The following is a 27,832-nucleotide window of genomic DNA, read 5'->3' on the forward strand; positions in this document are numbered from 1 at the left end:
ATGTCATTTTTAATTATATTAACAATTACCCTACCGTGCTATCGAACGCTAGATCTTATTCTATCTAACTGTATTTTGTCCCCATTAACCAGCATCTCTTCACCCCTCCCCCTTCCCTGCCTCTGGTAACCACCAATCAACTCTGTCTCTGTGAACTCCATCCTTTTTGCCCCCGTATATGCGAGAGAACATGCAATATTTGTCTTTCTGCGCCTGGCTTATTTCACTTAGCATAATGACCTCCAGTTCTATCTATGCTGGGACAAATGACAAGATTTCATTCCTTTTGTGGCCGAATAATGTTCCATTTTGTATATGTAACACATTTTCTTTATTCATTCATCTGTTGGTAGACACTTAGGTTGATTGCGTATCTTAGCTATTGTAAATAGAGCTGCGATGAGCATGGGAGCGCAGGTATCTCTTTGACATACTGATTTCAACTCCTTGGGATGTATGCCCAGCAGTGGGATTGCTGGATCATATGGGAGGTTCTATGTTTAGTTTTTTGAGGAACCACCATACTATTTCTCATAGTGGCTGTACTAATTTACATTCCCACCAACAGTGTACGAATATTCCCCTTTCTCCGCATCCTCACCAGCATCTGTTATTTTTTGTCTTTTTGATAAAAGCCATTTTAACTGGAGTGAGTTGATCTCTCTCTCTCTCTCTCTCTTTTTTTTTTTTCCCAGAGATGAGGTCTCACTCTTTGCCCGGGCTGGAGTGCAGTGGCACAATCATAGCTCACTGCAGCCTTGAATTTCTGGACTCAAGTGGTCCTCTCACCTTAGCCTCCTGAGTAGCTGGAACTATAGGTGCATGCCACCACACCCAGCTAATGTTTCTTATTTTTGTAGAGGACAGGGTCTTGCTATGTTGCCCAGGCTGGTCTCAAACTTCTGGCCGCAAGTGATCCTCCTGCCTTGGCCTCCCAAAGTGCAGGGATTACAAGTGTGAGCCGTTGTGCCTGGCTGAGATGATATCTCATTGCGGTTTTGATTTGCATTTCCCTGATGAATTAGTGATGTTCAGCATTTTTTCATATACCTGTTGGCCATTTGTATGTCTTCTGAAAAATGTCTGTTCGGATCTTTTGCCCATTTTAAAATTGGATTGTTATTATGATTTTTGCCATTGAGTTCCTTATATAGTCTGGTTATTAATCCTTCTTGCATGGATAGTTTGCAGATATTTTCTCCCATTCTGCAGGTTGGCTCATTACTTTGTTGATTGTTTCCTTTCCTGTACAGAAATTTCACCTTGATGTAATCCTGTTTGTCTAGTTTTGTTTTTGTTGCCTGTGTTTTTAGATCTTACCAAAAAGTCTGTCTGGGCCAATGTCCTGAAACATTCCCTAATGTCTTCTAGTAGTTTCATAGTTTCAGGTCTTAGATTTAAGTATCTAGCACATTTTGATCTGATTTTTGTATTTGCTGAGAGATAGGGGTCTAGTTTCATTTTTCTGCACGTGGATATCCAGTTTTCCCAGCACTGCTCTGTTGAAGAGACTGTCCAATGTATGTTCTTGGAACCTTTATCAGGTGGCTGTAAGTGCATAGGTTTATTTCTGGGTTCTCTATTCTGTTCCATTGGTCTCTGTGTCTGTTTTTATACCAATACTATGTTGTTTTGGTTACTATGGCCTTGTAATATATTTGAAATCAGGCAACGTGATTTCAAGCTTTATTCTTTTGTTCAGGATTGCTTTGGCAATTTGGAGTCTTTTGTGGTTCCATGTGAATTTTAGGATTGCTTTTCTATTTCTTTTCTTTTCCTTTTTTTTTTTTTTTTTCGAGACAGAGTCTGGCTCTCTTGCCCAGGCTAGAGTGCCGCGGCATCAGCCTAGCTCACAGCAACCTCAAACTCCTGGGCTCAAGTGATCCTCCTGCCTCAGCCTCCCAGGTAGCTGAGACTACAGGCACATGCCACCATGCCTGGCTAATTTTTTTCTATTTTTAGTTGTTTGGCTAATTTCTTTCTATTTTTAGTAGAGACAGGGTCTCGCTCTTGCTCAGGCTGGTCTCGAACTCCCGAGCTCAAGCAATCCTCCTGTCTTGGCCTCCCAGAGTGCTAGGATTACAGACGTGAGCCACCGCGCCTGGCCGCTTTTCTATTTCTGTCAAGAATGTCACTGATATTTTGATGGGGATTGCATTGAATCTGTAGGTCAATTTTAACAACATTAATTCTTCCAACCCATGAGCATGGGATAGCCTTCCATTTTTTTGTGTCATCTTCAATTTTTTTTTAATCAGTGTTTTATAGTTTCGGTTGTAGAGATCTTTCACTTCTTTGGTTAAATTTATCCCTAGGTATTTTGAATTTTTTTGTAGCTATTGTAAATGGTATTCTTTCTTGATATCTTTTTTAGTTTGTTCACTATTGGTATATATAGATGCTACTGATTTTTATGTGTTGATTTTGTGTCCTGCAACTTTACTGAATTTGTTTATCACTTCTAACAGTTTGTTGGTGGAGTCTTTATGTTTTTCTAAGTATGATATCATGTCATCTGTGAACAAGGATAATTTGACTTCTTTCTTTCCAATATGAATGCCCTTTTTGCCTAATTGCTTTGGCTAGGACTTCAGCGCTATGTTGCATAAAAGTGGGTGAAGGTGGGCATCCTTGTCTTCTTCCAGATCTTGGAAGAAAGGCTTTCAATTTTTCCCTGTTCAGTGTGATGTTAGCTGTGGGTTTGTCATATATGGCTTATCATGTTGAGGTATGTTCCTTCTATTAATATGCCCGGTTTGTTGAGAGTTTTTATCATAAAGGATGTTGAATTTTGTCAAACGCTTTTTCAGCATCTATTGAAATAATCATATGGTTTTTGTCCTTAATTCTGTTAATGTGTTGTATCATATTTATTGATTTGAACCATCCTTGTTTCCCTGCGATATATCCTGCTTGATCATGGTGAATGATCTTTTTTTAATCATGAGTTTTATTTTTTTTTATTTTATTTTTTTTGAGACAGAGTCTCGCTTTGTTGCCCGGGCTAGAGTGAGTGCCGTGGTGTCAGCCTAGCTCACAGCAACCTCAAACTCCTGGGCTCAAGCGATCCTTCTGCCTCAGCCTCCTGAGTAGCTGGGACCACAGGCATGCGCCACCATGCCCGGCTAATTTTTTTCTATATATATATTTGTAGTTGTCCAGATCATTTCTTTCCATTTTTTAGTAGAGACGGGGTCTCGCTCTTGCTCAGGCTGGTCTCGAACTCCTGACCTTGAGCGATCCACCTGCCTCAGCCTCCCAGAGTGCTAGGATTACAGGCGTGAGCCACCGCGTCCGGCTTACGAGTTTTATTTTTAATATCTTTCCAACATTAATATAATTAAACCAAATGTTGAAAGGGGAAAATAGTAATCCATAATTCCATGAATGTTTACCTTTTTTTTTTTGAGACAGAGTCTCACTCCATTGCCTGGGTTAGAATGCAGTGGTGTCATCGTAGCTCACAGCAACCTCAAACTCCTGGGCTCAAGCGATCCTCCTGCTTCAGCCTCCCAAGTAGTTGGGACTATAGGTGCACTTATGCCTGGCTAATTTGTCTATTTTTAGTAGATTGGGTCTTGCTCTTGCTCAGGCTGGTCTCAAACTCCTGACCTCAAGCGATCTTTCTCCCTCGGCCTCCCAGAGTGCTAGGATTACAGGTGTGAACCACCACGCCTGCCTCTTTTTAGGGTATTTCTTTCCAATCTTTTAAGAGAATTTTGGTTTTTTAAAAGAATATCTATATACTTTTTTCCAAAATATTAAGGGGATACAAATGTTTTTGTTACATGGATAGGTTTTATAATGCTTTAGTCAGGGATATAAGTGTGCCCATCACCTGAATTGGTTCATTGTACCTGTCAGGTAGGTTTTTGAGTGATCTTTTTAATGTATTATTAAATTCTGTTTGCTGATATTTTGTTGAGTATATTTGCATCTATGTTCATCAGGGATATTGGCCTGGAATTTTTTTCATGTATGTGTCCTTGTCTGGTTTTGGTGTCTTTCTGATTCTTTAATTGGTGAACTCATTTGTTCTTTATTCAGCAAGCAGCATTTATTGAGTGCCTGCCACGTGCCAGTACAGTGCTGAGTGCTCAGACAAGTGCTGCAAAAGATACCAACCTGTCTGCTAGCAGCTCACAGTCTGATAAGGAAAAAGGAGGCATTTGGATAACTTCGAAGCTTCCAAGTTGTCTGTAGCCCTGGGTGGTGGTTCCATCCTTTGAACTAGGGCATGCAGGACAAGGGACAGGTTTATGGAGGAGGATGAAAAGCTGCTTGGAACCCGTGCATGGGGGTCTTTGGGGTCCATCCAGTAGATGTCCAGGGAGTGGTCAGAGCTGCAGGTCTTGAGTTTAGGAGAGAGGCCTTGACTAGAGAAGGTCAGTTAGGAGTCACTGGGGTAGAGGTGTAGGTTAAAGGTGGGTCAATGATGTGACCACCCAGAGAAGGTGTGTGGAGCACCACCTTTACACCTTTAAGGGAAAGGGGAGAAGGAAAGAGCTGGTGAAGCTGGTGGGGAGGAGGGTGAGAGAGGAGGAGGAGAGCCTGCAGAGAGGGTGGGATCTCCGAAGCCCGGGGAGGAGGTTGAGAGAGGAGGAGGAGAGCCTGCAGAGAGGGTGGGATCTCCGAAGCCCGGGGAGGAGGTTGAGAGAGGAGGAGGAGAGCCTGCAGAGAGGGTGGGATCTCCGAAGCCCAGGGAGGAGAAATTCCAGGTGGGAGGGACGTCAGCATCAGACACGCAGAGAAGTCCAGCACAGTCACCCGGACCCCTGCGTGGTTGACAGGAGACTATTAGGAACCTCATCCAAAGTGCATTGAGACACTTCACATTCTAGAATGACTATAATCAAAAAGACAAATAATAACAAATGTCAGAGAGGATATGGAGAAATTGGAACCCTTGTTTATTCTGGTAGGATTGGTAAGTAGTGTGACTGTTTTGGAAAACAGTCTGGCAGTTCCACAGAGGGTCAAACATAGAGTTACCATATGACACAGTGATTCCACTCCTAGGTGTGTAGCAAGAAATTGAAAACAATTGTCCATGAAAACAAGTCCACTAGTGCAGCCAGCACACGGACGTTCATGGTGGCGTTATCTGTAACAGCCCCAACTGGAAAGAATCCAAATGTCCATTGTTTAATGAATGGATAAAAAACGTGGTTTATCCATAAAATGGAATTTTTTAGTAATAAAGAGGAACGAAGCACTGATACATGCTACCACATAGATGAAAACATTATGCTAAGTGAAAGAAACCAGGCAGAAAAACTATAACATATTGTATGATTCCATTTATGTGAAATGTCTAGAATAGGCAAATCCATCGTGGTTGCTATGGGATGGGCGTGGGGAGGGAGGAATGGGAGTGATTGCAAATGGGCCCAGGGCTGCTTTTAGGGGAGCCAAAAATGCTCTGAAATTAGATTGCAGAACTCTATGAATATACTAAAGACCACTGAATTGTACACTTTAAGTAGGTGAGTTATATGGTATGTGGATTATATCTCAATAATCCTGTTATTCAGAAGGTGCACGGAGGACAGGGCCATCACGTCCCCAACAGCCTGCACGGGGTAAACCGTGGCCACCAGTACGTGGTCTCTGTTAAACTGCAGGAGAAAGAAACTCTTGGACTTCAGGGCTGAGAGTAGCCCTCTGCTTCCCAGCACCCAGGGCCGCCTTGGCCACAGGTCCAGGGAGCTCGTATTGTGGTCCCTGTGAAGGGTGTCCCCGGGGCTGTGTAGAGGGTGGCCCTCCTTGCACCTCGCAGTGGTCCATGCATACTGGGTTGTTTCCTGCGGTGGGGGTGGATGTCACAGACACACTCCATTCCCGTGTTGCCCTCAGCTCTGCCAGGTGAGATGGTCAGCTTGGGTGAGGAGGCCATCAAGCCAGGACTGCTGCTTGGTAGCTCTGGGCATCACCCTTGAACCTAGGGTAGCCCCTGTTCTAGGGATTGGAAAGCCCTGTTGTCTGCCACAGTTTTGGGATGCTCAGGTGGGAAGGAAGTCCTGGCAGCCATGCTCTGGTAGGGGTGCTCTGAGCCCACGATGCTGAGAGCTGGCTGGCAGAGGCTCCCCACTGGACCTGGGGTTGGAGTGGGGATTTGGGGACTGGCTCCACAGCCTCACTCCTCTCCACTCCCATTCCGTCAGCGACAGCACATCCAGCACCCCCAAGACCCCAGATGGCGGACACTCTTCTCAGGAGATAAAGTCTGAGACTTCATCCAACCCCAGCTCTCCTGAAATCTGCCCCAACAAAGAGAAGTAAGTAAGGGTGAGGGGAAGGCTGGCTTGAGCCATTTGGAGCCCTGGAACATGATCTCTGCTGGCAGGCAAGCTGAGAGTGACCATCTCTTGCCTCTGGAACTCTCTGGAACACAGAGGCCAGCAGGCAGGAGCACGGGGAGCCGCCAGTGGGCCTGCCCTGCTCTTGGTCCCAGGGAGGGCCTGGGGTGGAGGGCTCTCAGCAGGTGACAGGGCTTGCCTCACTTCCTGCTCCCCGCAGGCCCTTCATAAAGTTGAAGGAGAACGGCCGAGCCAACATCTCCCGCTCCTCCTCCAGCACCAGCAGCTTCAGCAGCACCGCAGGGGAGGGCGAGGCCATGGAGGAGGGTGACAGTGGGGTAGGTGTGCCCGTCCAGCCTGGGGCCAGCCCCCCTGTGTGTTAGAACAGCCACCTGGGTGGGGCCCCACTTCAGTCTGTGGACAAAAGGGAAGAGTTGGGACGAGAGGTGCCCTGTCGGCCATCGCCACCCCCGGAAGCAGTGGCTGACGGGGACGTCTCTCAGTGCTGTAGCGGCAGAGGGACAGGGCCGGACTGAGTGGCGTCCCTGCTGTGGGGTTCGTGGGTGCGTGGTGAGGAGGGGCCAGTGTTCCATGGGGCAGGTCAGAGGCACTTCTTGAAGCGGGAGAGGTTGGAGCCAGGGTTGAAGGCAGCAGGAAGGAAAGAGCAGGTCCATGCAGGGAATGGGGGACAGCGACTGTCCTGGGCTTGTGGTGGCCACCCTGTGGGGCTGCCTCGCTCACCCGGCCTCTCTCCCCAGAGCAGCCAGCCGTCTACAACCTCGCCCTTCAAGCAGGAGGTGTTTGTCTACAGCCCGTCCCCGAGCAGCGAGAGCCCCAGCCTGGGGGCAGTGGCCACCCCTGTCATCATGAGCCGGAGTCCCACAGGTCAGTGGCATCTGGCCAGGTGCACAATGTAGCCAGGTGGGCAGGGCTGTGGCCTGACCACTGTCCACGGGGCTTGCACCCCAGGCATGCCGAACTGGCAAGTTTCCACTCCTTCGCTACCATGTTAGGTCCTCAGCTGTGCCAGCTCGCGTCGTCTGCTCATCAGCCTTAAGAGGCCTGTGTTCTTACTCTCTCCTGTGTATGGGGAAACCGAGGCTCTGAGAGTTGAATGGTTTGCCAGAGGTCCCACTGGGGAGGATTCAGGGTTAGTGATTAGAAGCTGAGCGCTTTCCACTGAGCTCTCTTCCCACCCCTGTCACGGCGATGATCCTGATGACACAAGGCCGAGGGTGCGAGAGTGTTGCTGGTGGAGGGAAGAGATGCAGAAAGGCCTGGAGAGGAGGAGAAACCGAGTGTTCTGGACCTGCATGTGGGTCTGGTGGTTCCGTGCGGCTGGAGTTCCCGGCGGGGAGGCCTGAGAGAGGAGTGAGAGGTTAGAGCAACGACAGGCCTGGGCCCCACGGAGTTCTCTCGCTCTGAAGTCTTCGAAGGATCTCGAGCAGAGAAGCACCACCTGCACTCGAGAGGACCATTCTGGCGGCCGCAGCTGCTGAGCGTAGAAAGGGTCCGTGGGAGCAGAGGGTGGGGGAGAACAGTGAGGGGTCACAGCGGGGTGGCGAGGGGTGACGGGGCCATGGGAGAAGGACGTGTGTTCAAGAGACGTCAGGGAAGTAGAATATAGTGGGCTCCGGAGTCTTGCGGTTCTGTGGTCCCTGCAGTCGGGCCGAGGAGGAGCCTGCTCTGGGGAGAGGGGACGGGCCTGCTAGGGGGGCGCTGCTAGGCGGGCGCTACGGGTGCCCACGGATCAAAGATGTGGCCCTGCCCTCCGGGAGGGCAGCATGCCATGGGGCAAGCACAGGACTCTGGAGCCTGGGTCCAGGTCCTGGATCTGCCGTCACTAGTGATGTGACATTGGGCAAGTCCCTGAGCCTTTCGGTGCCTCAGTTTCTCCAGACAAAAATAAAGGGAAGAGAATAGTAGTTTGTACCTCAGAGGATGGGTTGTGTGAAGATTAAATGAACTTATACGTGTAAGAGATGTAGAACCGTTAACCTAAGTGTTCAATAACTGGAATAAAACAATACTGTAGTCAGTGGCTTTTAACTGGGGGCAGTTTGCTCCCCAGGGGACATTGGAAATGTCTGGAGACATTTTTGATATTCATGATTATGTGTGGGGGGGTGCTACTGGCATCTGGTGGGTGGAGGTCAGAGATGCTGCTAAACGGGGTATGGGACAGCTCCCCTCCCACCCCCAACAAAATTATTGGGCCCAAAATGTCAATAGATTGAGAAACTCTAATCTAAATGATAGAAACGCAGAAAGGGCCAGTAGGCCATCAGGATGGCCTCAGTGTTTCTGGGGTTCTCACAGTGAAGGGGTGTTGGCAAAAGGGGATATGCAATGTCAGGGGAAAAAGAGAAGATCGTGGTTTTAAAGCCAATGGTCCTTTATGTTCGTGCCTCCCGATTAGCTTCCTCTCATTGAACCGACTGTAGTCAGGCAGCTGTGGAGCCGAGCTGCAATCCTGGCTGCTGCACTGACAGGCATACCTCTCTGAGCCTCGGTCTCCTCATCTGTAAAATGGGGTAGTAATGCAAACTCCCTGATTTTTTTTATAAGACTTAATAAAATATTGAAGGAATGAATGAAACAATCTGTAACCAAGCCTGGCTCCTACTTGTTGTTAAATAAATATCAAAATTAATAAAGTTTTGAGTGAGGGAGGTTTAGAGAGCATCTGCAACTTGCTGAGGGTCACCCAGGGCAGAAGGTGACCTTGAACAGGTCTGGTAACTCTTGCCCGGTGCTTACTGCATCACACAGTGACGCGTCTTCCTACACGGCTGCCTCCCTGCAGTGTTGAACCCTGATGGGTGGCTTTTTGCCCGCAGCCCGTGCAAGGGTGCTGGGTACCTGCAGAGTCAGGGTGGGCGTGGGAAGAGCTGGAAACCTGTTCTAGACTGTTTGGCTGAGTCTGGGGAGAGGGCCGAGGGAGAGGTGGCCTGACAAGGCCTCACAGGCAGTCTTCCATAATCTCAGATGCCTGATCATCTGTCATTTCACACCTGGGCTTGCGGGGGCCCAGAAGAGGACTGGCGGGGTCACACAGAGAAGGGCTCATAGCCCTGGGTAGAACCCCTCGATCTGAAGCACCGAGAATGAGCAGCCTCCAGGAGGATTTGTACTGAGCTGTGCATTCCCTTGGCCAGAGGAGAACCAGAAAGTCAAGTGGGCCTCCTGCCAGTGGTGTGGTGGTAAATGTTTAACAACTGGCTCTCCCACTACACACATGCAAACACACCCGTGTATACGCACACACACTCACACACATGTTCGTTGTAAATTTTTATGGATCTGAAACACACAGGTTACAAATAATGATAAAACATACAATATTTCTTACTGTAAATCCCATATGTCCAATTGATTCTCACAAAATGCTTTTGTTGATATTTGCCTAACCTTTGTATTTGTAGCCAACTTAAGGGTGCAGATGACAAACACGTGTAATTCTGATGTGAATGTGGATTGATACTATCGTGTAGATTAATGAGCACTTTATATTAAGAGAACTTCATTTGTTTGTCAGTGACACGAGCAGCCGCTTTGCTGAATCGGATAATAGTTTTCAAATACTGGAAGAATATTTACTCAGGTTTTTTTGGTGTGTGCTATTCACAGTGTGATGGCTGCAGATACAACACATTTTCAAGTTTCATCTGCATTGTTATTTTCTCCACTAGTTTCCGAAGTCTAGACAACAAACAGTAAATCAAGTCCTGATTGGTGGCATTTGCCAATTTCTGTGGTGTAAATACTCCTGTCATGGCTGATCTCCAGCTACCTCCGTGCCATCCCTGAACGTGGAGCTGGGAAGACGCCCATCACTGGGTGTGTCCACTATGTGGATACAATAGAGGGAAGAGCCTAGATCATAGAAAAATAACTAGCAAGTGATGAATTTTGAGTATTTATTACCTTTGTTGAATATAATTTATTTAGTTATGACCTTACATAACCTAACTTTTACAATGGCCTGTGTTTAACAGCCAACTCACAACACTTGTAAAAATTTTTGAGTTGGCTCTGGACGAGCACAGGTCAGCTGGGACGCCTAGTGGAGAGGAGGAGGCCCCTTCTCCCGGCCTCCCTGGCCAGTCCCCACATACAGCCCTAGTGACCTCTACAGTTCCACTCTCTTTTCATGGGAATTCTTCTTTTTCTTAGATACCAAAAGCAGAAACTCCCCGAGATCAAACCTGAAATTCCGCTTTGATAAGCTCAGCCACGCCAGCTCTGGGGCGGTAAGGATCCCGGAACAGCCTCCCACATTCCACATTCCACTGGCCTCCAAAAGCCAGCCTCCTCTCCTGCTGCGGGCTGGGGGAGGAGGGAGCCTCAAACAGCCCGTGGGGGACCCCCTGAAGGAGACAGGGGAAGGAAAGCTCTTTTCAGATCTTTCCTTGCCTGGTGTAGGCCTGGGGTGGGGTGGTTGTGGTGTTTTGTTATTTAAAACTCTCCTGTGGATTTTTCTTGAAACAGGGTCACTAAGGTGAAAGAGGAGTCCTTCGCGTCTGAGGTGGGTCGAGTGAGTGTGTGTCCTGCTGTGGCCATGAGGGGAGAAGCGTGTTCCTTTAAGATCAGGTTTCTAGTGGCCTTATAACCTAAGAGTAGGCAGAGAGATCCTGCCAGCTGGGGGGAGATCCAAACAGTCGCCTCGTCCCCAAAGCTTCATCATGGGGAAGGGGGCACACAGCCTTGCGTGCAGGTAGGAAGAGTTGCCTGACAGGATTGGACCAGACCCGCTAAGCAGCCTCCCTTGTCCCTTCCACAGGAGGGAGTCGGGTTCCAGCAGGCAGAAGGGGCAGCAGCGCGGAGCCCATCCCTTCCCTGGAGGGAGGAGCCCCTGCTTGCCCCTTGCTTCCCTGCTCTCAGGCAGCCTTTCCCCGCTGTGTCTTTGGCCAAGGCTCTAGGCTGGGGTGTGTCCTCCCTGTAGGCCAAGAGATGGCCCCGCCAGGTCCGCACTGTGAGGGGCAACCCCAGGAGGCCTCTGCTCCTGGCTCAGCCGCAGGGGTATGTGGTTTCAGCAGAACAGGCAGGGCCCAGCTTGCCAGCATCCAAGCCTGAACCCCGGCTTGTGAAGTCACAGGAGACCCATCCACATCCCTGACCCCCTCCTGTGTGGGGCTCCCAGGGGTGTGAGTCACGGTCAGCACCGAGCCGGGAGGTACAGCTGAACCCACTTTATGTTAACCCTGATTTATGAAAAGACAGAAGACAAAATGGGAATGTTGACATCCACCTCCACCTCCCATCGTGTGCTAAAGGTGCCCGTGTTTCCTGAAGTAGTGTTTATGCCCAACTTCTCGGGCACCCTTTTACCTGGCACCCTCCTCGTCCTGAGAGTATTCAGTGGGTGCCTGGGCGTGTGCATTCCCCACTTTCCGACGTCTACACTGCCCGCATTTGTGTTCTCCCCTCCTTCCTTTGCCGAATGTGTTGTCATCATTTCCCTCTTCCTTGTCTCCTCCAGGGAAGCCCCAACTCTGTCCTGGAGAAGGCTGCTGTTCCAGCAGTTTGGGGGTGCCATCCACTACTCTGACCGTCGCAGGCCTGTTGCCCCACTGGCCTCCTGCCCACCAGACCCGCTGGAATCCTGACCCGGCCACAGTCCTGCCCACCCCTCACCAGCACACCCTGCAGCACCTCCGGGTCTCTGGACAAGGCCTCGCTCCTCGAGGTGCCCCTGCTCCTGACCTCCCAGTGTGACGTCTGTCTGGGTCATTTGTCATCTTATTTAGTCTGCAGAGGAAAAGAGAGTTGGGCCAGGGGGGATGTGGGTCCTGGGGCTCAGCCGGAGACTGGGGAGCTGGTCTGCCTCAGAGACAGAGGGGAGGTGGGGCGCAGAGGCCGGCAGCAGCACAGGACGCCCTGGTAAGGGGCCTGCAGAGGCGGGCCCTGTCTGTCCTTGGACACAGTGCAGTGCCTTCCGGGACATGGGGCACAGTGCAGTCAGTGGTGGTGAAGGGGCTGCTTTCCAGGAGCCAAGATTCATGTCATTCTTAAGCCTGTGTGATAAAAATCGGCTCTATCTGTGGCTCTCGTATCTCCAGAGCTCTAAAACATCCATCTGCTTCTGTGCTAAGAACTGAGCCATCTGCCAACGTAGGCCCAGGGCTTCCTTTGTCCCTGTGGCTGGTGTACCGTGAGCGGGGCTCGGGCCGGTTGAAGCTTGGAGCTGGAGCTGGTGTGTCTGGGACTGGGCACTGTGCACTTCCTTAACTGTGGTTGGAACTTTTTGTCCCGCCTAATGTCACACGGGTCCTGCCTGCCCTTGCTGTGGGAGAAGCCCCCCGCCCCGTGGCAATCTCTTGCCATTAGGCAGATGTTTTTCCCACAAAGGGGTGGGAAGTCAGGAGTGAGAAGGAATTCAGGGGGAGCAAATGAGCCAGCGCTGGGCTGTTGTGTTGGCTGAGAAGAACCTCAGGGCCCGAGGGCTGGGCCGGGGTCCAGGTCTCTGAGGGTGGTGGAGGTTCAAGGCAGACATAAATGTTTAATTTAACTCACCACTTAGGTGAGGGGGGGAGAGGGGAGGTGGGGGATGACTTGACAATTCGGTGGGTTCTGGTCGGGCTGATGTGTGAGGAAGGAGCACAGTGTTCCTCAGCAACCTATGTCCCTGGCGTCTGTGGGGCCCAGCACTACCTTGGGGGCTGTTTCTAGCTACTGTGCCCTTTGGCTGCGTCTGAGGCAAAGTCCCCCAGTCCTCTTCTTCCCCTCTCCAACTGTGGGTCTGTAGGCAGTTGTCACCTCTGCGGAAGTCCTGCAGCCCAGGCCCCATCAGGTGTGGTTTAGACACCGAGCGCCACCTGCAGCCTCGGCTAGAGCACCCTCAGCAGGATGAGCCGGCTGGCTCTCCGAGGAGCAGCCCCTCTGGCTTCTCGCCTGTCCCAGCCTGCAGTGTGAGAGGGCGTTTCTGCTGATTGGCCCTGGTTGGGTTTAAGGTGGGGCGACCTCCAAGTCAAACAGATTCTGAAGGTGCTGTATCTTCTGGTGCATGTGGGGCCAGTGGCACAGGGCTGTGGGTGACGCTTTAATGAGCAGATGACAAGGATTTGCATAGGGATCTGGACCTATTCCCAAATCGAAGCATATGAATGTTACACTTTTTTTGACTGATATTATGACAATTTCCCCATTGTTTTTCCCATTAGAGCAAAATATTGATCCTTTGTCCCCTCACTCACATGGAAATTGTTGGATCCTATTTGCAGGCCAAGGGGGACTTCTCGCCTTACACTGTTTGGGAAATATGCTACGTAAAGTACTAGTCCAGTAAAATTTATTCTAGTTAGAAGGTCAACAGAATATACATTTAGCTTTGGTTAAAAGTCATTGTAGCAGCACCCAGAGCTGGAACAAGGCCTGCAGATTCTGGCAACGTGTCATTGGCTGCGTTCTGAAGGAAGCTGAAAGGTCAAACTGCATTTCTTTAAAAACTGTTGCAGGGTTCTGGCCTGCCTCTCTGGGTAGCTAGATTTGCACTTGCTTGGTGGTTGTGCCGCGTTGCATTGTAGTCTGTGGTCCTTTGGGGTTTCCAGGTTGTCCCCACACGGTCCCACTTGTCAATCTCATGCCCGCCTGTTCCCATTGCTCTGCTGTTCCCACTGCTCTGCTGTTCCCCTGCAGCCCCCTATCTCCTGGGAGGGCTTTGCCCCTGTCTCTGAGCTGGTGGGCAGGATGGCTGGGTGTGTCCGGAGGACCTGAGAGGCACAGGTGTGCCCCCAGAGAAGCATAGCTCCGAGATGTGGTTTTCACCCTTGGTTTGCTATTGGGGTGCTCTGGGCAGGATCTGAAGCATCTCTTCCCTCTGGGTCATGCCACACCATCTCCAGAAGGTCCGTCCTGTGGCTTCCAGAGTGTGCATTTCTAGTCCACCTGAGGTCCCATTGCTGAGGGAGGAGGAGAACAAGGATGGCCCAGTCTCCCCTCTTTTCTCTGGACCATGGCATAGGCAGCTCGGTTCCTGGAGAGCTGCTTCCCCCATGCTCTCCTTACATCTGCTCTGGTCCAAAATGTCTTTTATTTCTGTGCCCAGTCTTGGGGCTCAAAGATTTGCTCAAGCCTCTTCCACCCTCATGATAGACTGATCTAGATGGTGCTCACACTGGTATTTGAGGCATTTCCACTGTGATCTCCATGAAGGGGATGTTTCCCAGACACATCTGTGGCTCAGAACTGCCCCACTCACTGAAGAAACCACTTTTCAGGCACTATTAGGCACCCATATACCCTCAGCTCAGTTGATGCTTAAAAACACATGCAGAAAAGCTTGAGATAGAAGGCCTTAGTTAGAGTTTCTATCTATGCTAATGAATGTAAAATGGCATTTCTTGAAATATATTGTGGTCCAACTTTGTCAGCATCATCTAAATGCCCAAGTCTTCTAGCGCCTTTTAGCATCTCATCCAACCATGTCATTGTCCAGATGAGAAACCTTAGCGCTAGTGAGGGAATAACTTGCTTGGGTCTGACAGCCAGCGAGTGGCAAAGCTGGGATTAGAACCCACAACCCAGGGTCCTTTCCTCTGCACTACCTACATGGTTGGTTGAATAAGTGACTACATTTCCTGGGGCCCTGGGTTTTGGGGAAGCCATCGGCTGGCGCCTCCACACTGGCAGGGAGGACTCAGCAGTCAGGGATGCTGCAGAGTCTGCCTCTTTTTTCATCAGGAGGGACACTGGATTTTTCAGTGAGGGCCTTGGGGTTTTGGATGCAGCTCGAGCAAAGACAACAAGGAGAGAACATGATTCCAGTGAACTGTTCCTCGGTGACATCGGTTCTTCAAGTCTAGTCGGTGATGGGGGTGGAGGCCAGGGCAAAGGTACAGTTAACCCCCCCTTGGTGTCCTTTTTTCTAAATGAAGAAGAAAAGTGGCAAAAGAAAACTCTTCACTTCTCCCTGATTCTTAAATGAAGGGGGTAATAAAAACCTAGACTCAAGTGATGAGGAAGGACAAGAGCCTGTTTCACTTTCTTACCCTGACCCTTTAAGGTGCCAACTCAAACACTACCTTTTTCATTCATTTCTAAGTCAATAGAGACAGGTCTGTTTTCAGTAGTCGGGGTTCAAGTAGATCTTATGGCTCCAAGTGGCCAGCCGGGACCAGGCCAGTCCGCCATGCTCAGGACCCCACAGCTCCTCCCCCAGCCTCTAGCTGCCCCTTGTCAAGGAGAGGGTGGGTCAGTCAGGTTTGCTGAGGCGGTCCCTGCAGCCTGGTAGGGGGCTGGTCACAACATTCTTCTACTAAGCTCTGGTATCTGTGGCCCCTCACCCACAGCAATCACACATCTTCCCATCTGCCTCCTTCCACCTGGGCCACGTGCCCCTTTGGGAGGAAGAAGAAAACCCCTGGCAGGGCCAAAGGCAGCAGAGCCCTGCCCATTGAGAGGCTGTTAGGCAGTGGCTCTGTCCTGTGCCTTACCAGCCCTGGGAAGAGGGTATTTGGCTGGAAGACTGGGGATTAATTGCCATCGTCTTTGCTTTTGTGACATTTCCGCTTGGAAGGGGGAGCCCCTCCTTCCCTCTCCTTAGCATGTGTGCCAACTCTCCCTTGCCGTGGGTGCGACCCCTCAACACTCCAGCCTGGGGAGTGCTGACGTCCAAGTGTGCAGAGATTCCTCTGTGTGATAGAACCTAAGAACTGTAGCTTGGAAGTGATGATCCACGTGATGATGACTTTTCTTTCTTTCCTCTTAGTGAGGAGGTGATTTGTAGACCCTGACTGCCTATGTAATGTAAATAGTGTACATTTAATTTATTGCTATAGTAGCATATTGTATTTGTTAATGTATAAAACAAATTCTAAAAGGTCGACAAATGTATATTTTGTTGCTTAAATGTGTCTTTGCAGAAATTGACAATAAATAACATATTTTGTGTCCATCCGTATTCAGACGTCTTTGCATGGGGTCTGGGCACCACCTTTCAGTTCACTGGAGGTTGCATATTATCTGGCCTGTAGATGTGTTGCTTTGGCCTGAAAGGTGTTTTAAAAATTTTGAATTTTGTTGACGTTAAAAAAAAACTGACCACAATTAACTACACCAACAACCAAAAAAGCCCCTAGAAATTTCACATAAAAAACCTGAATTCCCTGCTTCTCTTTTAAAAAAATCGGATGCTGAATCTATTACTCAGGCATGAATTGGTCAGAGCTCACTAGAGTCCATCCCTTTTGGGTGGGACTTGAATACACCACAGCCCTCGAATTCCTACTGTTTACACTAGAACATTCACTCATTCCTTTATGAGCTTGGCCTCTATAGGCACCTGAATTTGAGACCCGGCTATTCCCTGATTTGTCTCCTTCCTGCAATTTTCTTCCTCTGCCTCCTTGCTCCAATTCCTGGTTCACTTCCTCAAGGACTCTTTCATGATTACCTGCCCTCTCTTCCTCTCCTTAGACTCCCCAGTGGCCATGCTTCTTACACTTTGCTTTATACTATTTGGATGTAGATTTAGAAATAATAGCTATATGGTTTTTTTTCTCTTAAGAATTTTAAGGCAAGGAACAGATCTTTAAGTATCTGCCAGGGCTTGATCTTTTGTGATCTTGGTCAAAGGACTTAACTTCCCATGATTTGCATTTTGCTTTATGTATAATTGGGAAAATCCACATATAAAGCATGGGGATAAAAATGAGTCCATAATTGGGGAAGAGCTTTGAAAAAAATGGCATGTGATTCAAGCACCAGAGGTTCAATAATAATAACAGTATTAATAGTAGCTGGCATTTACTGAAAGCTTGCCAAGTGCTAAACATATATAGTCAGTTTTGTTACAACACAATGTACTAGTTCCTAAAAATGCAACACCATGTGAAAGTGTGCAACCACAGGGCTTATGGAGAAAAATGGGGCTAGGGACATAACACTCAAAAGCTTTGTCAGTGACACATAAAAATATAAAGATAGGCAGTTAATAAAAATGGTAACACAATTTTATACATGCTAAATGAGTAAGAAATACATAAATACTAGTATGAACAAGGCATTTTAGCTTGAGAAAGACCTGAAGTTTGCTTGTGGAAGTGGCTGTTGGGAGGTTGTGAAGAGGTGGGAGGAGAGGTTTCCTGAAACTGCATGGACAGTGGTGACCCCAGGTGAGGATGAGTGAGGCCCGTACTGAGACGGCTGGCAGATGTTTAGGGTGGATGCGTGTTCTGTGTGTGTTCCTTTGCAGCTTGATTCAGCTGGGTGCAGTGTTCTGCATTCACCTAGTATTTTCTCACGGATGAGTTGCATAATCAAAAGCACAATGTGTATTAGTCTCAAATTGTTCCTTATTGTATCAAATGTATTGGACCAAATTCCCATTTTCAAAAGAAGTGTTCCAGCAGAACGCACTGTATTAACTCACTGAGCCAGCCAAACAACTCACTGAGGCATGTGTTGTTATTCCCACTTCACTTAAGGGGACAGAATCAAATTTCTGTTGGGGATCCAAACCTGATATGCTGACCTCCATATGAAGGTAAGTTCCAGACTTGAGGGTTCTAGATGCACAGAAACATACCAGGTAAGGGACAGCCCAGCTCTCTTTGGTTTCCTTGCCCAGCGTGGAGCCCCTGTCCTGGAGTCCACATCCAAAGCATCCTGGGCTTCTGCTGTCACACTGTGTTATGTGGTGCCTCGTCCGAGCCCATGGTTTCAGCCTTCTTAATATTTCCCGGAGTTTTAGATTCATCTGTTGAGTCCCCTTGGCTGCAAGTGAAGCCACGTCTTTCATACAAACACTCCATGCTGGTCGGCACCTCACGGTTTGGCTGCTTCCTGGGTTCAACTGTTCTCCCTAGAAACTGGGAGGTCATTTATGCCTGGAGCCTTTGTGGAGGTTGAATCTTTCCTGTCTGCCTGGGAAAGTGCTGGAGGAGGCATGGACGTCATTCAGCTGGACAAGTTACTGTCCCTCCAGATCTTCAGACCCTCCTAGGGCCCCGAAAGCTCACCTGTTGGTCTAGGTGTCTGTGTTCAGGTGGACATTCCTCCAGGTTAGGGACTCAGTCTTAGGATTCCTGAAATCTGTTTCCCCACCTCAGCATCCACCAGCTGAATGACAGTAGCAGTCATGGGACACCTTGTGTGTGTGGGCACATTCCTCTGCCCACTCCTGGGAAAGCTTTCCTGAGGAGCCTGGTCCGGCTGTGCTCTGGCTTTCCCCCAATCTCATTTTTTGAGTGCCTGCTGTGTACCTACCACCAGTGCTCTGACCAACCCTTCTTTGCCCTCTGGCTCTAGTAACGATATTGTAGCCCAGTTCTGTAACTTTGCAGTAATCGCCAGTTATTAAAACAGTCTTATTTCAATACAGACTCAGTCCTGTTTGTTTTAAACTTCACATTCCATTCAAAACCCTCCCCACCCCCAACACTCTGGGGCAGTGTCCTGGCTTGGGGTGTGGCAAGGACTCCCTCCTTGACCAAACTTCAGTCAGGCTCCTCTGAGCTCTCTTTTTGACTAGGCCTCGTTCTTGATCTGTCCTTGGCTTCCTGAGCCCAGTTTTAGCGAAATCCCTGCTGAACCAGTTTGCAACTCCCCCGGCCCTCGGCCCCGGTCAAGTTGCTCTTCCTCCACCTTTGATGCCTAAGTTCCCCTTAGTAATTTTCCATCCAAGAAAATGACTCACCTTGACTGTTGGCTATAAATCCCCTCCTGTCCCTGTAGTGTTCAGAGTTGAGTCTACTCACTCCCTCATTGTAATAGTCTTGAATAAAGTCTTCCTGGCCTGTTTAACTCTGCCTAGTGCAAGTTTTCTTTGACAGGAGGCTGGTCTGCCCCCATACCAATGCAGCTCTGCACTGCCACGCCAGTATTGGGGTGGGGAGGAGAGAGGAAAAGAGACCTCTCGTTTTGAGAGTGTCCATGGAGAAGAGCACTGGTTAGTCTGGGTGCTCAGAGAAGTAGACACCAGGACAGGAATAACAAACTTATGGGGGGAAAGGCCCGTGAGAGAAAGCGGAGGGGACAGAAAGTAGAGGAGGATGGAAGGGCTGTCAGACCATGAGGGAGGTCTAAGCCTCTGTGAAGAGGAGATGGGGAAGGAAGTTTGGGTGGAGGCATCTTAGAGGGGCTGCAGTTCTAAGAAAAGTTCAGCAAGGCCACTGGGGAGTCCTCTAGCCAAAGTTGTCCACCATGTCACAAGAACGAGCCTAAAATGACTATCACTGTTACACTCATGAGTGGGAACAGCCTGTGGGAAGCCTGGCGTGGGCATAGTTCCACTCCAAACCCAAGGCCTGAGTACTGGTGGGCCAACGGTTAAGTCCCGCTCTGGATCTGAAGGCCTGAGAACCAGTAGTTCTGGTGACCGCGGGCAGGAGAAGATGGATGTCCATGCGGCTCAAGCAGAGAGAGCAAATTTGTCCTTCCTCTGCCTTTTTGTTCCATTCGGACCCTCCACAGATTGGATGATGCCCACCCAAATTGGCGAGGGCAGTCTTCTTTACTCAGTCTACTAATTCAAATGTCAGTGTCTTCTGGAAACGCCCTCACAGACACACCCAGATACACTGTTTTATCAGCTATCTGGGCATCCCTTAGCCCAGTCAAGTTGACACAGAAGATTAACCATCACACAAGTCAAATATTCTCCCTCTTTCATTGAGCCAGTCTTTCTCTTATATTGCCTGGGCAATGAGGTGGGAGTGTTGGTTTTATTGCTGGTTTGATGAAATAGTACCTCTCTGCAAGTCTGGTGGGGTGGTGTGTCTGCTTCCAGTGACTCCAGTGGTTCTCTGCATTTGAAATGTGAATTTGGTGGGTCACTGCTATGGTCCATCCAGACGTCTCCCCTCAACCATGTAATGGTGCACCGTGTGCTCCCATGGCAGGCCCTGTTTTTGGGAACCAGCGTTAAGTTCCAGAGAGGAAGTCTGAGAAATAGTTATAACACCTAAGGGCCAGGGATGCGAGGAAGGGAACTTCAGGTCTCTATTTCTTCAGGCAGAGATGATACCTGCTGGAAGCATCAGGGACTGGAGAAGGCTTGCAGAAGATCATCCTCAACTTTGGAACAGCCCCATACACTCTAGGAACAGACATTGCTCCCACCTGGGGAGGCCTTCTTCTCTAGCAGTTCAGCTTTAAGGTGCATAAAAATTACCTCGAGATATTGTTAAAATGCAGATTTCAGGCACTACTCCACAGGTGAGAATTCAGTTGGTCTGGGTGAGGTCCAGGAATCTGCATTTTTAACAAGCACACGGGCTTCTGCTGCAGTCTTTCACTTTGGGAACCACTGATCCAGTTTGCAGTCTATATAATTCTATCTCCTATTATAGTAGTCTCAAGCTTAGGGAGAGAGGGGGCCCAGTGAAGGTACTGGGACTTTAAGAAATGCCTGTCCTCCACCTCGAGGGATGTCATCATCATTATCACAAATGTGGAAGGATGTCTGTCCCAGCAAGACACAGGATCTTGCAGGAAAATGAAATCTCTAGAGAGAACAATGTAGAGAAATATACATAAAACATGACGCTTGAAAGGAGTAGTTTAAGATGAAAATGGATTATGGCTACATGAAAGACAAGGGAAGCCTATAATAAGAAACACTGGAAAAAAGATGAGCATCCTGCAGGAAACATATAGAAGGAATTTAGCAAAAAGAAAAACCAGATGCTGATAGAACTGGAAATTAAATTAAGATGAAAAATTAAAATACAGCTAGAGGCCAGACATGGTGGCTGACGCCTGTAATCCTAGCGCTCTCGGAGGCCAAGGCAGGAGGATTGCTTGAACTTAGGAGTTCAGACCAGCCTGAGCAAGAGTGAGACTCCATCTTTATTAAAAATAGAAAAATTAGCCAGGTGTTGTGGCTTGCATCTGTAGTCTCAGCTACTCGGGAGGCTGAGACAGGAGGATCGCTTGCTTGAGCCCAGGAGTTTGAGGTTGCAGTGAGCTATGATGACACCACTGCACACTACTCAAGGTGACAGGGCAAGACTCTTGTCTCAAAAAAAAAAGAAAATAATAATGGTAATAATAATAAAAAATTACAGCTAGAGCCTCTTTCTCCAAAGCAAAACACACGATCAGATTAAAGGTGTGGTGTGAGACTGCAGAAACCTACTAGCACGCTAGGAACAAAACATAGCTGCTGGAAAGAGCCGATGCTGACACCCATGGGTGAAGTGTTCTCTACCACTAATGATGTTAAAGGAAAAATAATCTAGTAACAACTGTAGATAAACTAAAGAGTGAGTTGATGAATTGACTCCATCAAGTGGAATAATAGCACAACACAGCCCATAACAAAGAACTAATAAAAACAAGCTGCAACATAAACAGCGCCACATGAAAACATACAAATGAATGATTAGACAGACACAGTGAGACTATTAGAAAGGCACAGACACTTTATAAGAAAGATGGTAGAAAGCTTGCTCAAATTATTGGATCAAATGAATTTCACAGATCCCCCTGCAAGACATTACATTAAAAAAAAATTAAATATAAGACTAATAAAGTCTTTATGGCCTTGTGCTAAAATAGCAATTGCTAGGTTTTATAAGAACTTATCACTAATAAGAAACATGAGGAAAAGTCCAGGGAAAATGGATAATGACATTCAGATAAAATCCAGCTATACTACTTAAAGTGCAGTAGTGAATATAATGGAAAAGAATTGTAAGTTTTTTAATTATAGAATTCTCCACTAAGGAAGAGAGTTTCCAAGAACTGGCAAGGATAAAGTTCTAGCAGATACAAACAACTGTGACCTATTACAAGGACTCAGCAATGATAAAATTATTATCTGAGTTTTATCCAGTCTTTTGCAATTGCAATCAGTGCTACAAATAATATTCCCCTGCATATGTCTTTGTGTACACAAGCAAATAAATAAATATATACATCCTATATATATAGGATGTGACAAAGGTTATGTACATATTGATTTCTTTTAGGTTTTTGCCAGACTGGCTATATTAATTTATCCCTTCAAAACAACATATAAAAATATCTTATTTCCCTCATCCAGTATTTCCTCATTGATTAGAAATGTCATCTTGGCCATTTATTAAATTTGTGCACATAGGGCCGTATCTGCACTCTCTTACTCTATGCTAACATCAATTATTTAACTTACTGTAACTTAATATTTTTAAATATCTGTCAGGGCTGGACTCCCTTCCTTCCCATGTCTCTGATTTTCCAGACTGTTTCCTGGTTATTCTTTATATCATTATTTAAATTAAAATAAATTTATTATAGTGAAAGAATTTAGGTATCAGTAGGTTTAAAATGAAAATTAGTCATCTGATTTCACTCATTTCCACTTCCAGTTTTGCTACCAAGAGGCAATCGCTTTTAACTTCTTAAGCATTTTTTCTCTGGTGTTCCTGCCACATAGTTTGACAATAATATACTTATACTGCCATTTATTGATTGATCAATTTGAGTCAGATTTATTGTCCTCTTAGGACAGGTAGGGAATTAGTTCTCTCAACCCACTTCCCCTTCCTCATCTTCCCAAAATTTGCCAGCATTTTTAGTTATGTGCTCAATCAAGGTATACTAGTCATAATGATACAAGTTTTACGTATATAAAGTCATAAAGAATTTCACTTTCTTTCTTGTACAGCTTTATGTTTTCCCCAAAGTGAATAATTACCTCAATTTAAACTTGCCTACTTTCTTATATACATATTGTCATTTTTTCCCTATATTCTACTAGGACTACTTTTTCCTGGCACTGAAACCATTGGAACTCCTTGTCTTTGTCTTTTTTTTTTTTTCTGAGACAGGGTCTTACTCGCCTGGGCTAGAGGGCAGCAGCCTCATCTTAGCTCACTGCAGCCTCAAACTCCTATGCCTAAGGGATCCTCCTGCCTCGGCCTACTTAGCACAGCTGTAATCCTGAGACTTCTCTTTCGCTGCTCTCTTTAGTAATATCTGTGATCTTCCAGATCCCATGAACTCCTCGTTCGTAACTTACTCCTAGTTTATTAGAGCTTGTCTTCCAGTAGCTTGTTATGAAAGGATGGGAGACAAATAGGTTGAGTCCTTTCACATCTGAAAATGTCTCTGTTCGGCCCTTACACTAGATTATTAGTTTGGCTGGAAATTCTGGCTTGAGAATGTTTATTCGGAAGGCGTTACTCCACTGTCTTCCAGCATCCAGAATTACCATTCTGACTCTTAAATGTTTGTAGTTGATCATGTTTCTTTTCTGGAAGCATTTATGATCTGCATATACAGTTGGTCTCAACTTTCTTGATGATATAGCTTGGTGTGAGTTTTTAAAAAATTTGTTTTCATTATTTTGGACATCCAGTGACCTTTTAAACCTTGATATCTGTGACCTTCAGGTTAGGGAAATTTTATGTTATTTCTTTGGTTTTATTACAAGCTTATAAATCCATAGATCAATTTAAGATCAACTTTTCTAGTTCCCAAAAACCTTTTTGGAATTTTTATTAGGGTTACATTAAAGTTTTAACTTAGGGAGATTTGACATTTTTATTACATTGAATCTTCCTATTCACAAATCGGGTATAACTTTTTATTATTTCAAGTTTTCTTTCTAGGTACTCCCAGTAGCCTGTAAAAGAAAATGAAAGTTCTTATTAAATTCATCCCTAGTTATTTTTTCTTTTTTTCTGCTATTATACATGGGATCTTTTTTCTCCATATTTGCTACCTGGTTCTTTGTGTATGGAAATGCTATTAATTTTTGTATATTGATTTTGCAACCAGCCAACTCATTCTATTGTCTTGTTACTAATACTTTTCTATGGACTCTCTTTGTGTTTCAAATTATACAATCATATCACCTGCATATAATAAAAAATTTGCCTTCCCTCTTCCAGTGAATGAGATCTTTTTTCCTCCACCACATCTTTTAAATCTTTGATGCTACCATACAGGAACTTTATAGTTTTCTTTCTGTGTACCCACTCACAACGCATTCCACACACAAATATTTCTTTCTTCCAGATACCTTACTGAATACTCTAGTTTTTAATGTGTTTTCATTTTTAAGTCTAAATCATTTCACCTGAAATCATGTTTTGTTTTCCTCCTGCCCCTCCCCTCCCCACCCCACTTTAACTGCCCTGCCCCTTTAAGGTGTTTTATCTTGCTCAAGCTCTCCAAAACAGTAAGTCAAATCAGTGAAAGCAGGGATATTTGTACCATCTTGTACCATCTGTAATAGAAAAGCTTCTGGTGTTTCACACAGTGTGAGATTCACTGTGGTTTCCTGAGTCTTTATTAAATTAAGGTTTCTTTTAATTTCTGTTTACTGAGAATTACATTTTTGTTTTAAAAATGAGTAATCGATGTTAAATTTGATTAAATGTCTTTGGTCTTCTAACGATGTGACTGGCCATTGTCATTGCGTATTGTTCTTTTAACGTACTCTTGGAAGGAATGTAGTATTTCACTTAGAATCCTTGCATGGAAGGCTGCCTCGATGCGAGTCCCGGCGGCGGGAGCGGGAGCCTGGTGGTCTTTGTGGGAAAGAATGACTTAATTTGAAGGAATGGGTGAAGGGCTCAGGACTATTCCGCTCCCTGGTGGGCGAGGAGAGTCGGCAGGGTCATCCTTTCTTCTGGAACTGGGGAACGCCACGAAGGTTTGGAACAGCTGGATTTTAAGTCCCTAAGAAGACGCTGGCGATCCCTGCCCGGCCGCCACTGGAGGGCGCGCTCAACCTGCGGAACCAGAGAGACCGCACGCCGCGGTCGGGGAAGGGTAATCTCAGCGCCGACCTCTCCACGCTTTTCATTAGCTGGTTCTGCAGGAGTCCTGCCTTTCCGACCTCCTCATTGGCCGTCGACGCAGGGTGGGCGTGCGTCTTTGGCCGGCCCCTCTGGGGAGTGTGAAACGGTCTCGGGCGGACCAAGAGGTCTGGCTTTTCGAGGGCCTCCCATTGGTCAGGCAATCATCAGGCTCCCATTGGCTGCTTCTCCGAGCCGCTGCTTTTATTTTGGGGGTGGCGGGGGTTCTCCGTAGCTCCTGAACAGACTTGTGTGGCGGGCTCCAGTGCACTCCTGGAGGCTCATATCCCTTTCCACCGCTGTTTGCCTCGAACTCGCGCAAACAGGGCTGGACGAGATTCAGAATCTTCCAGGGAGACAGCTGATCCTGGGGCAGGGTTGGAGGGCTCAGCAGCATCGTCCCAGTAGACAAAGGCGGGAGGCAGGAAGCCTGTCTTTCTTTGGGCTAGAGATCTGGATGGAGGCCGGGGTGGTGGAGTCCTGCAGAGGGAGGGAGAAGACCACTGTGGGCAGCCCCCTTCCCCACCCTCAACCCCGCTAGGGCTGGGCAGGCGGGAGTCAGTTCCAGGCAGGATCTGCCGGCGGGAGTACCAGACCTTTAAGGGCCTCTTAGGTTCTTAGTATTGGAAGCCTAAACCCCACATAAAATCAGACACATTAAAATGCACCTACATCCCAGAGTAGACATAACCGGTAGGTGGCTCTGGAAGACTTGAATTGCTGTTGAGAAGTTGATGTGCTAGTTGTTGTATACATTGAGATAAATACTTAGTATTTCAATTTTGCATTTTTACTATTTTGGAGCCAATAATCCATATTTTTTTTTTCAGGACTCAAGCATTTTATTAATCCTTGGAAAGCTTGTAGGCCCAAGGCACAGGTACCCATGGTGGCTAGTGGATAAAACTTGCTACCTGCCAACCATTCCAACACACACACACACACACACACACACACACACACTCACAAACTCCAGGTTTTCATGAAGTTTGCTGGGTCCTGACTCATGCAAAACAGGCCAGTGGCTACTTAAATACCAGGAGAGGCTGCTCAGCCTCCCTGCAGAGGCCTGGGGCTGGGTCCTGTTGAATACACATATGCAGATGAAAGGCTGAAGGGACGTACATCAGAGTGGGAACAGTGAAGGTCCTTGCTAAGCAATAAACTGGATATAGAAGATGTTTTATAAGCCAGTCTGGGATGGGTATTGGGTACTGAGGCTGTGGCCCAGTCACGTGGGCTTGAGTGGGGAGGCAAGGTGCTAGAAGCAGTGGGCAGTGCCACACGGGCAACCTGGCAAAAGCAGCTCCAGCAGCATCTCTTGCTACATATTCGGGTCACTGTTCTGTTGTTCTGTACTGTGAACCATAAAGATAACACCGAGCTGTATTGCTATGTGTAGGTAATTTTATGTAGCTTGTTTTATGATCTCATATGCAAACACAAAATAGGCACAGGCTGCTGGTGCAGAAAATCTGTGGAGGAAAGGATGAGTTTCTGAGAAAATACACATCCAACCTTAACAGTAGTTACTTTTGGGATAGCAAAGTGGACATGAGAAGTGGAAGGGTGTAGACTTATTTTTTACTTTACTTTTGACATTTTTTTCAAAAGTAATACACATACCTGGGCTACTGTGTCAGCCCTCTCAGTGTTTTGAATTTCACCTTGGGTGTTTGTGTGAATACATGGGGAAAATACAAGCCATGTAAGTAAGTAGTGAAAAGCCAGTCTCTATCCTACTCTCGTGCTCCTGTTCCCATCTCCAGAGGGAAGTTTCTTGAGTACTCTTCACAACCTAGTCTATGCAAATAGGGATTTGTGTATACAAACTTCTTATTTTGAACTCTCCACACACTTGCATTGTTTGTTTTTGCAAGTAAGCCAATTAAAAAACAATAAAAAATGTGTCAATGGGTACTTCATAATAATATTATGGGTTAATTGGGATGGGGTTTTGATTTTTTTTCCCCAATAAAATGACATCTTAGGTACCACTATGGGGGATACTCAAAATATGCACTTCTAGTCATCCTCTTAAGAGCTGAGATCTGGAGTGAGTGTGTATGTGTGTGTGTGTGTGTGTGTGTGTGTGTGTGTGTGTGTATGTTGATTCTTAGGCCGAGAAAATCCTTTTGGCCCAGAGGTAAGTGGGTTGCTTGCTTGAAGGTGGAAGAATTGCAACCCTGGATGTGTGCCCTATGGCCTTGGAAAGAGAGAGAAAAGCCTGTGCTTCATTTAGAATTACAAGTTGTTTAATTCTACTGGATCTGCTGCATGAGAAGGTGCATGTGCATTCATTCTTCAGCTGCTGTTAAACAAAAGCTAGGTTGTGCTACCGTGTCAGCCCTCTCAGTGTTTCGAATTTCACCTTGGGTGTTTGTGTGAGTATATAGACTCCAGTTTGATAACTCTGCTGAAGGCTTACGTGGTCAGGAAGTAGCAGCCACATCTTGTGTCTGTTCACTGGGGCCTTGGTCTTCTTACTCGTCCATGTGCTCATCCAATAAGTATTACCTCGAAGAGCTAAAAATAGAAATACCATTTGATCCAGCAATCCCACTACTAGGCACTTATCCAAGGGAAAAAAGACAATCTATAATAAAGACATCTGCACTTGAATGTTTATAGCAGCACAATTCACAATCGCAAAGATGTGGAAACAACCCAAGTGCCCATCAATACATGAGTGGATTAATAAAATGTGGTGTATGTATATACCATGGAACATTACTCAACTATAAAAAACAATGGTGATCTAGGACCTCTTATATTATCCCGGATAGAGATTGAGCCCATCCT

At 47.0% G+C, this 27,832-nt stretch overlaps 1 protein-coding gene across 1 annotated transcript in view; it reads left to right on the forward strand.

The window, feature by feature from the left end:
- Positions 1-10,828, forward strand: part of RAP1GAP2 (RAP1 GTPase activating protein 2) — a 188,611-nt gene extending 177,783 nt beyond the window's left edge. The window contains exons 20-24 of the mRNA XM_012653009.1: positions 6,165-6,278; positions 6,520-6,637; positions 7,058-7,184; positions 10,476-10,552; positions 10,791-10,828. Of these exons, the coding sequence (XP_012508463.1) occupies positions 6,165-6,278; positions 6,520-6,637; positions 7,058-7,184; positions 10,476-10,552; positions 10,791-10,799 (445 nt within the window). The 3' untranslated portion in view covers positions 10,800-10,828. The remainder of the gene's footprint in view (positions 1-6,164; positions 6,279-6,519; positions 6,638-7,057; positions 7,185-10,475; positions 10,553-10,790) is intronic.
- The last annotated feature ends 17,004 nt before the right edge of the window (positions 10,829-27,832 follow it).

This window comes from Propithecus coquereli, unplaced genomic scaffold (assembly GCF_000956105.1).
Source record: "Propithecus coquereli isolate 6110/MARCELLA unplaced genomic scaffold, Pcoq_1.0 Scaffold409, whole genome shotgun sequence".
NCBI lineage: Eukaryota > Metazoa > Chordata > Mammalia > Primates > Indriidae > Propithecus > Propithecus coquereli.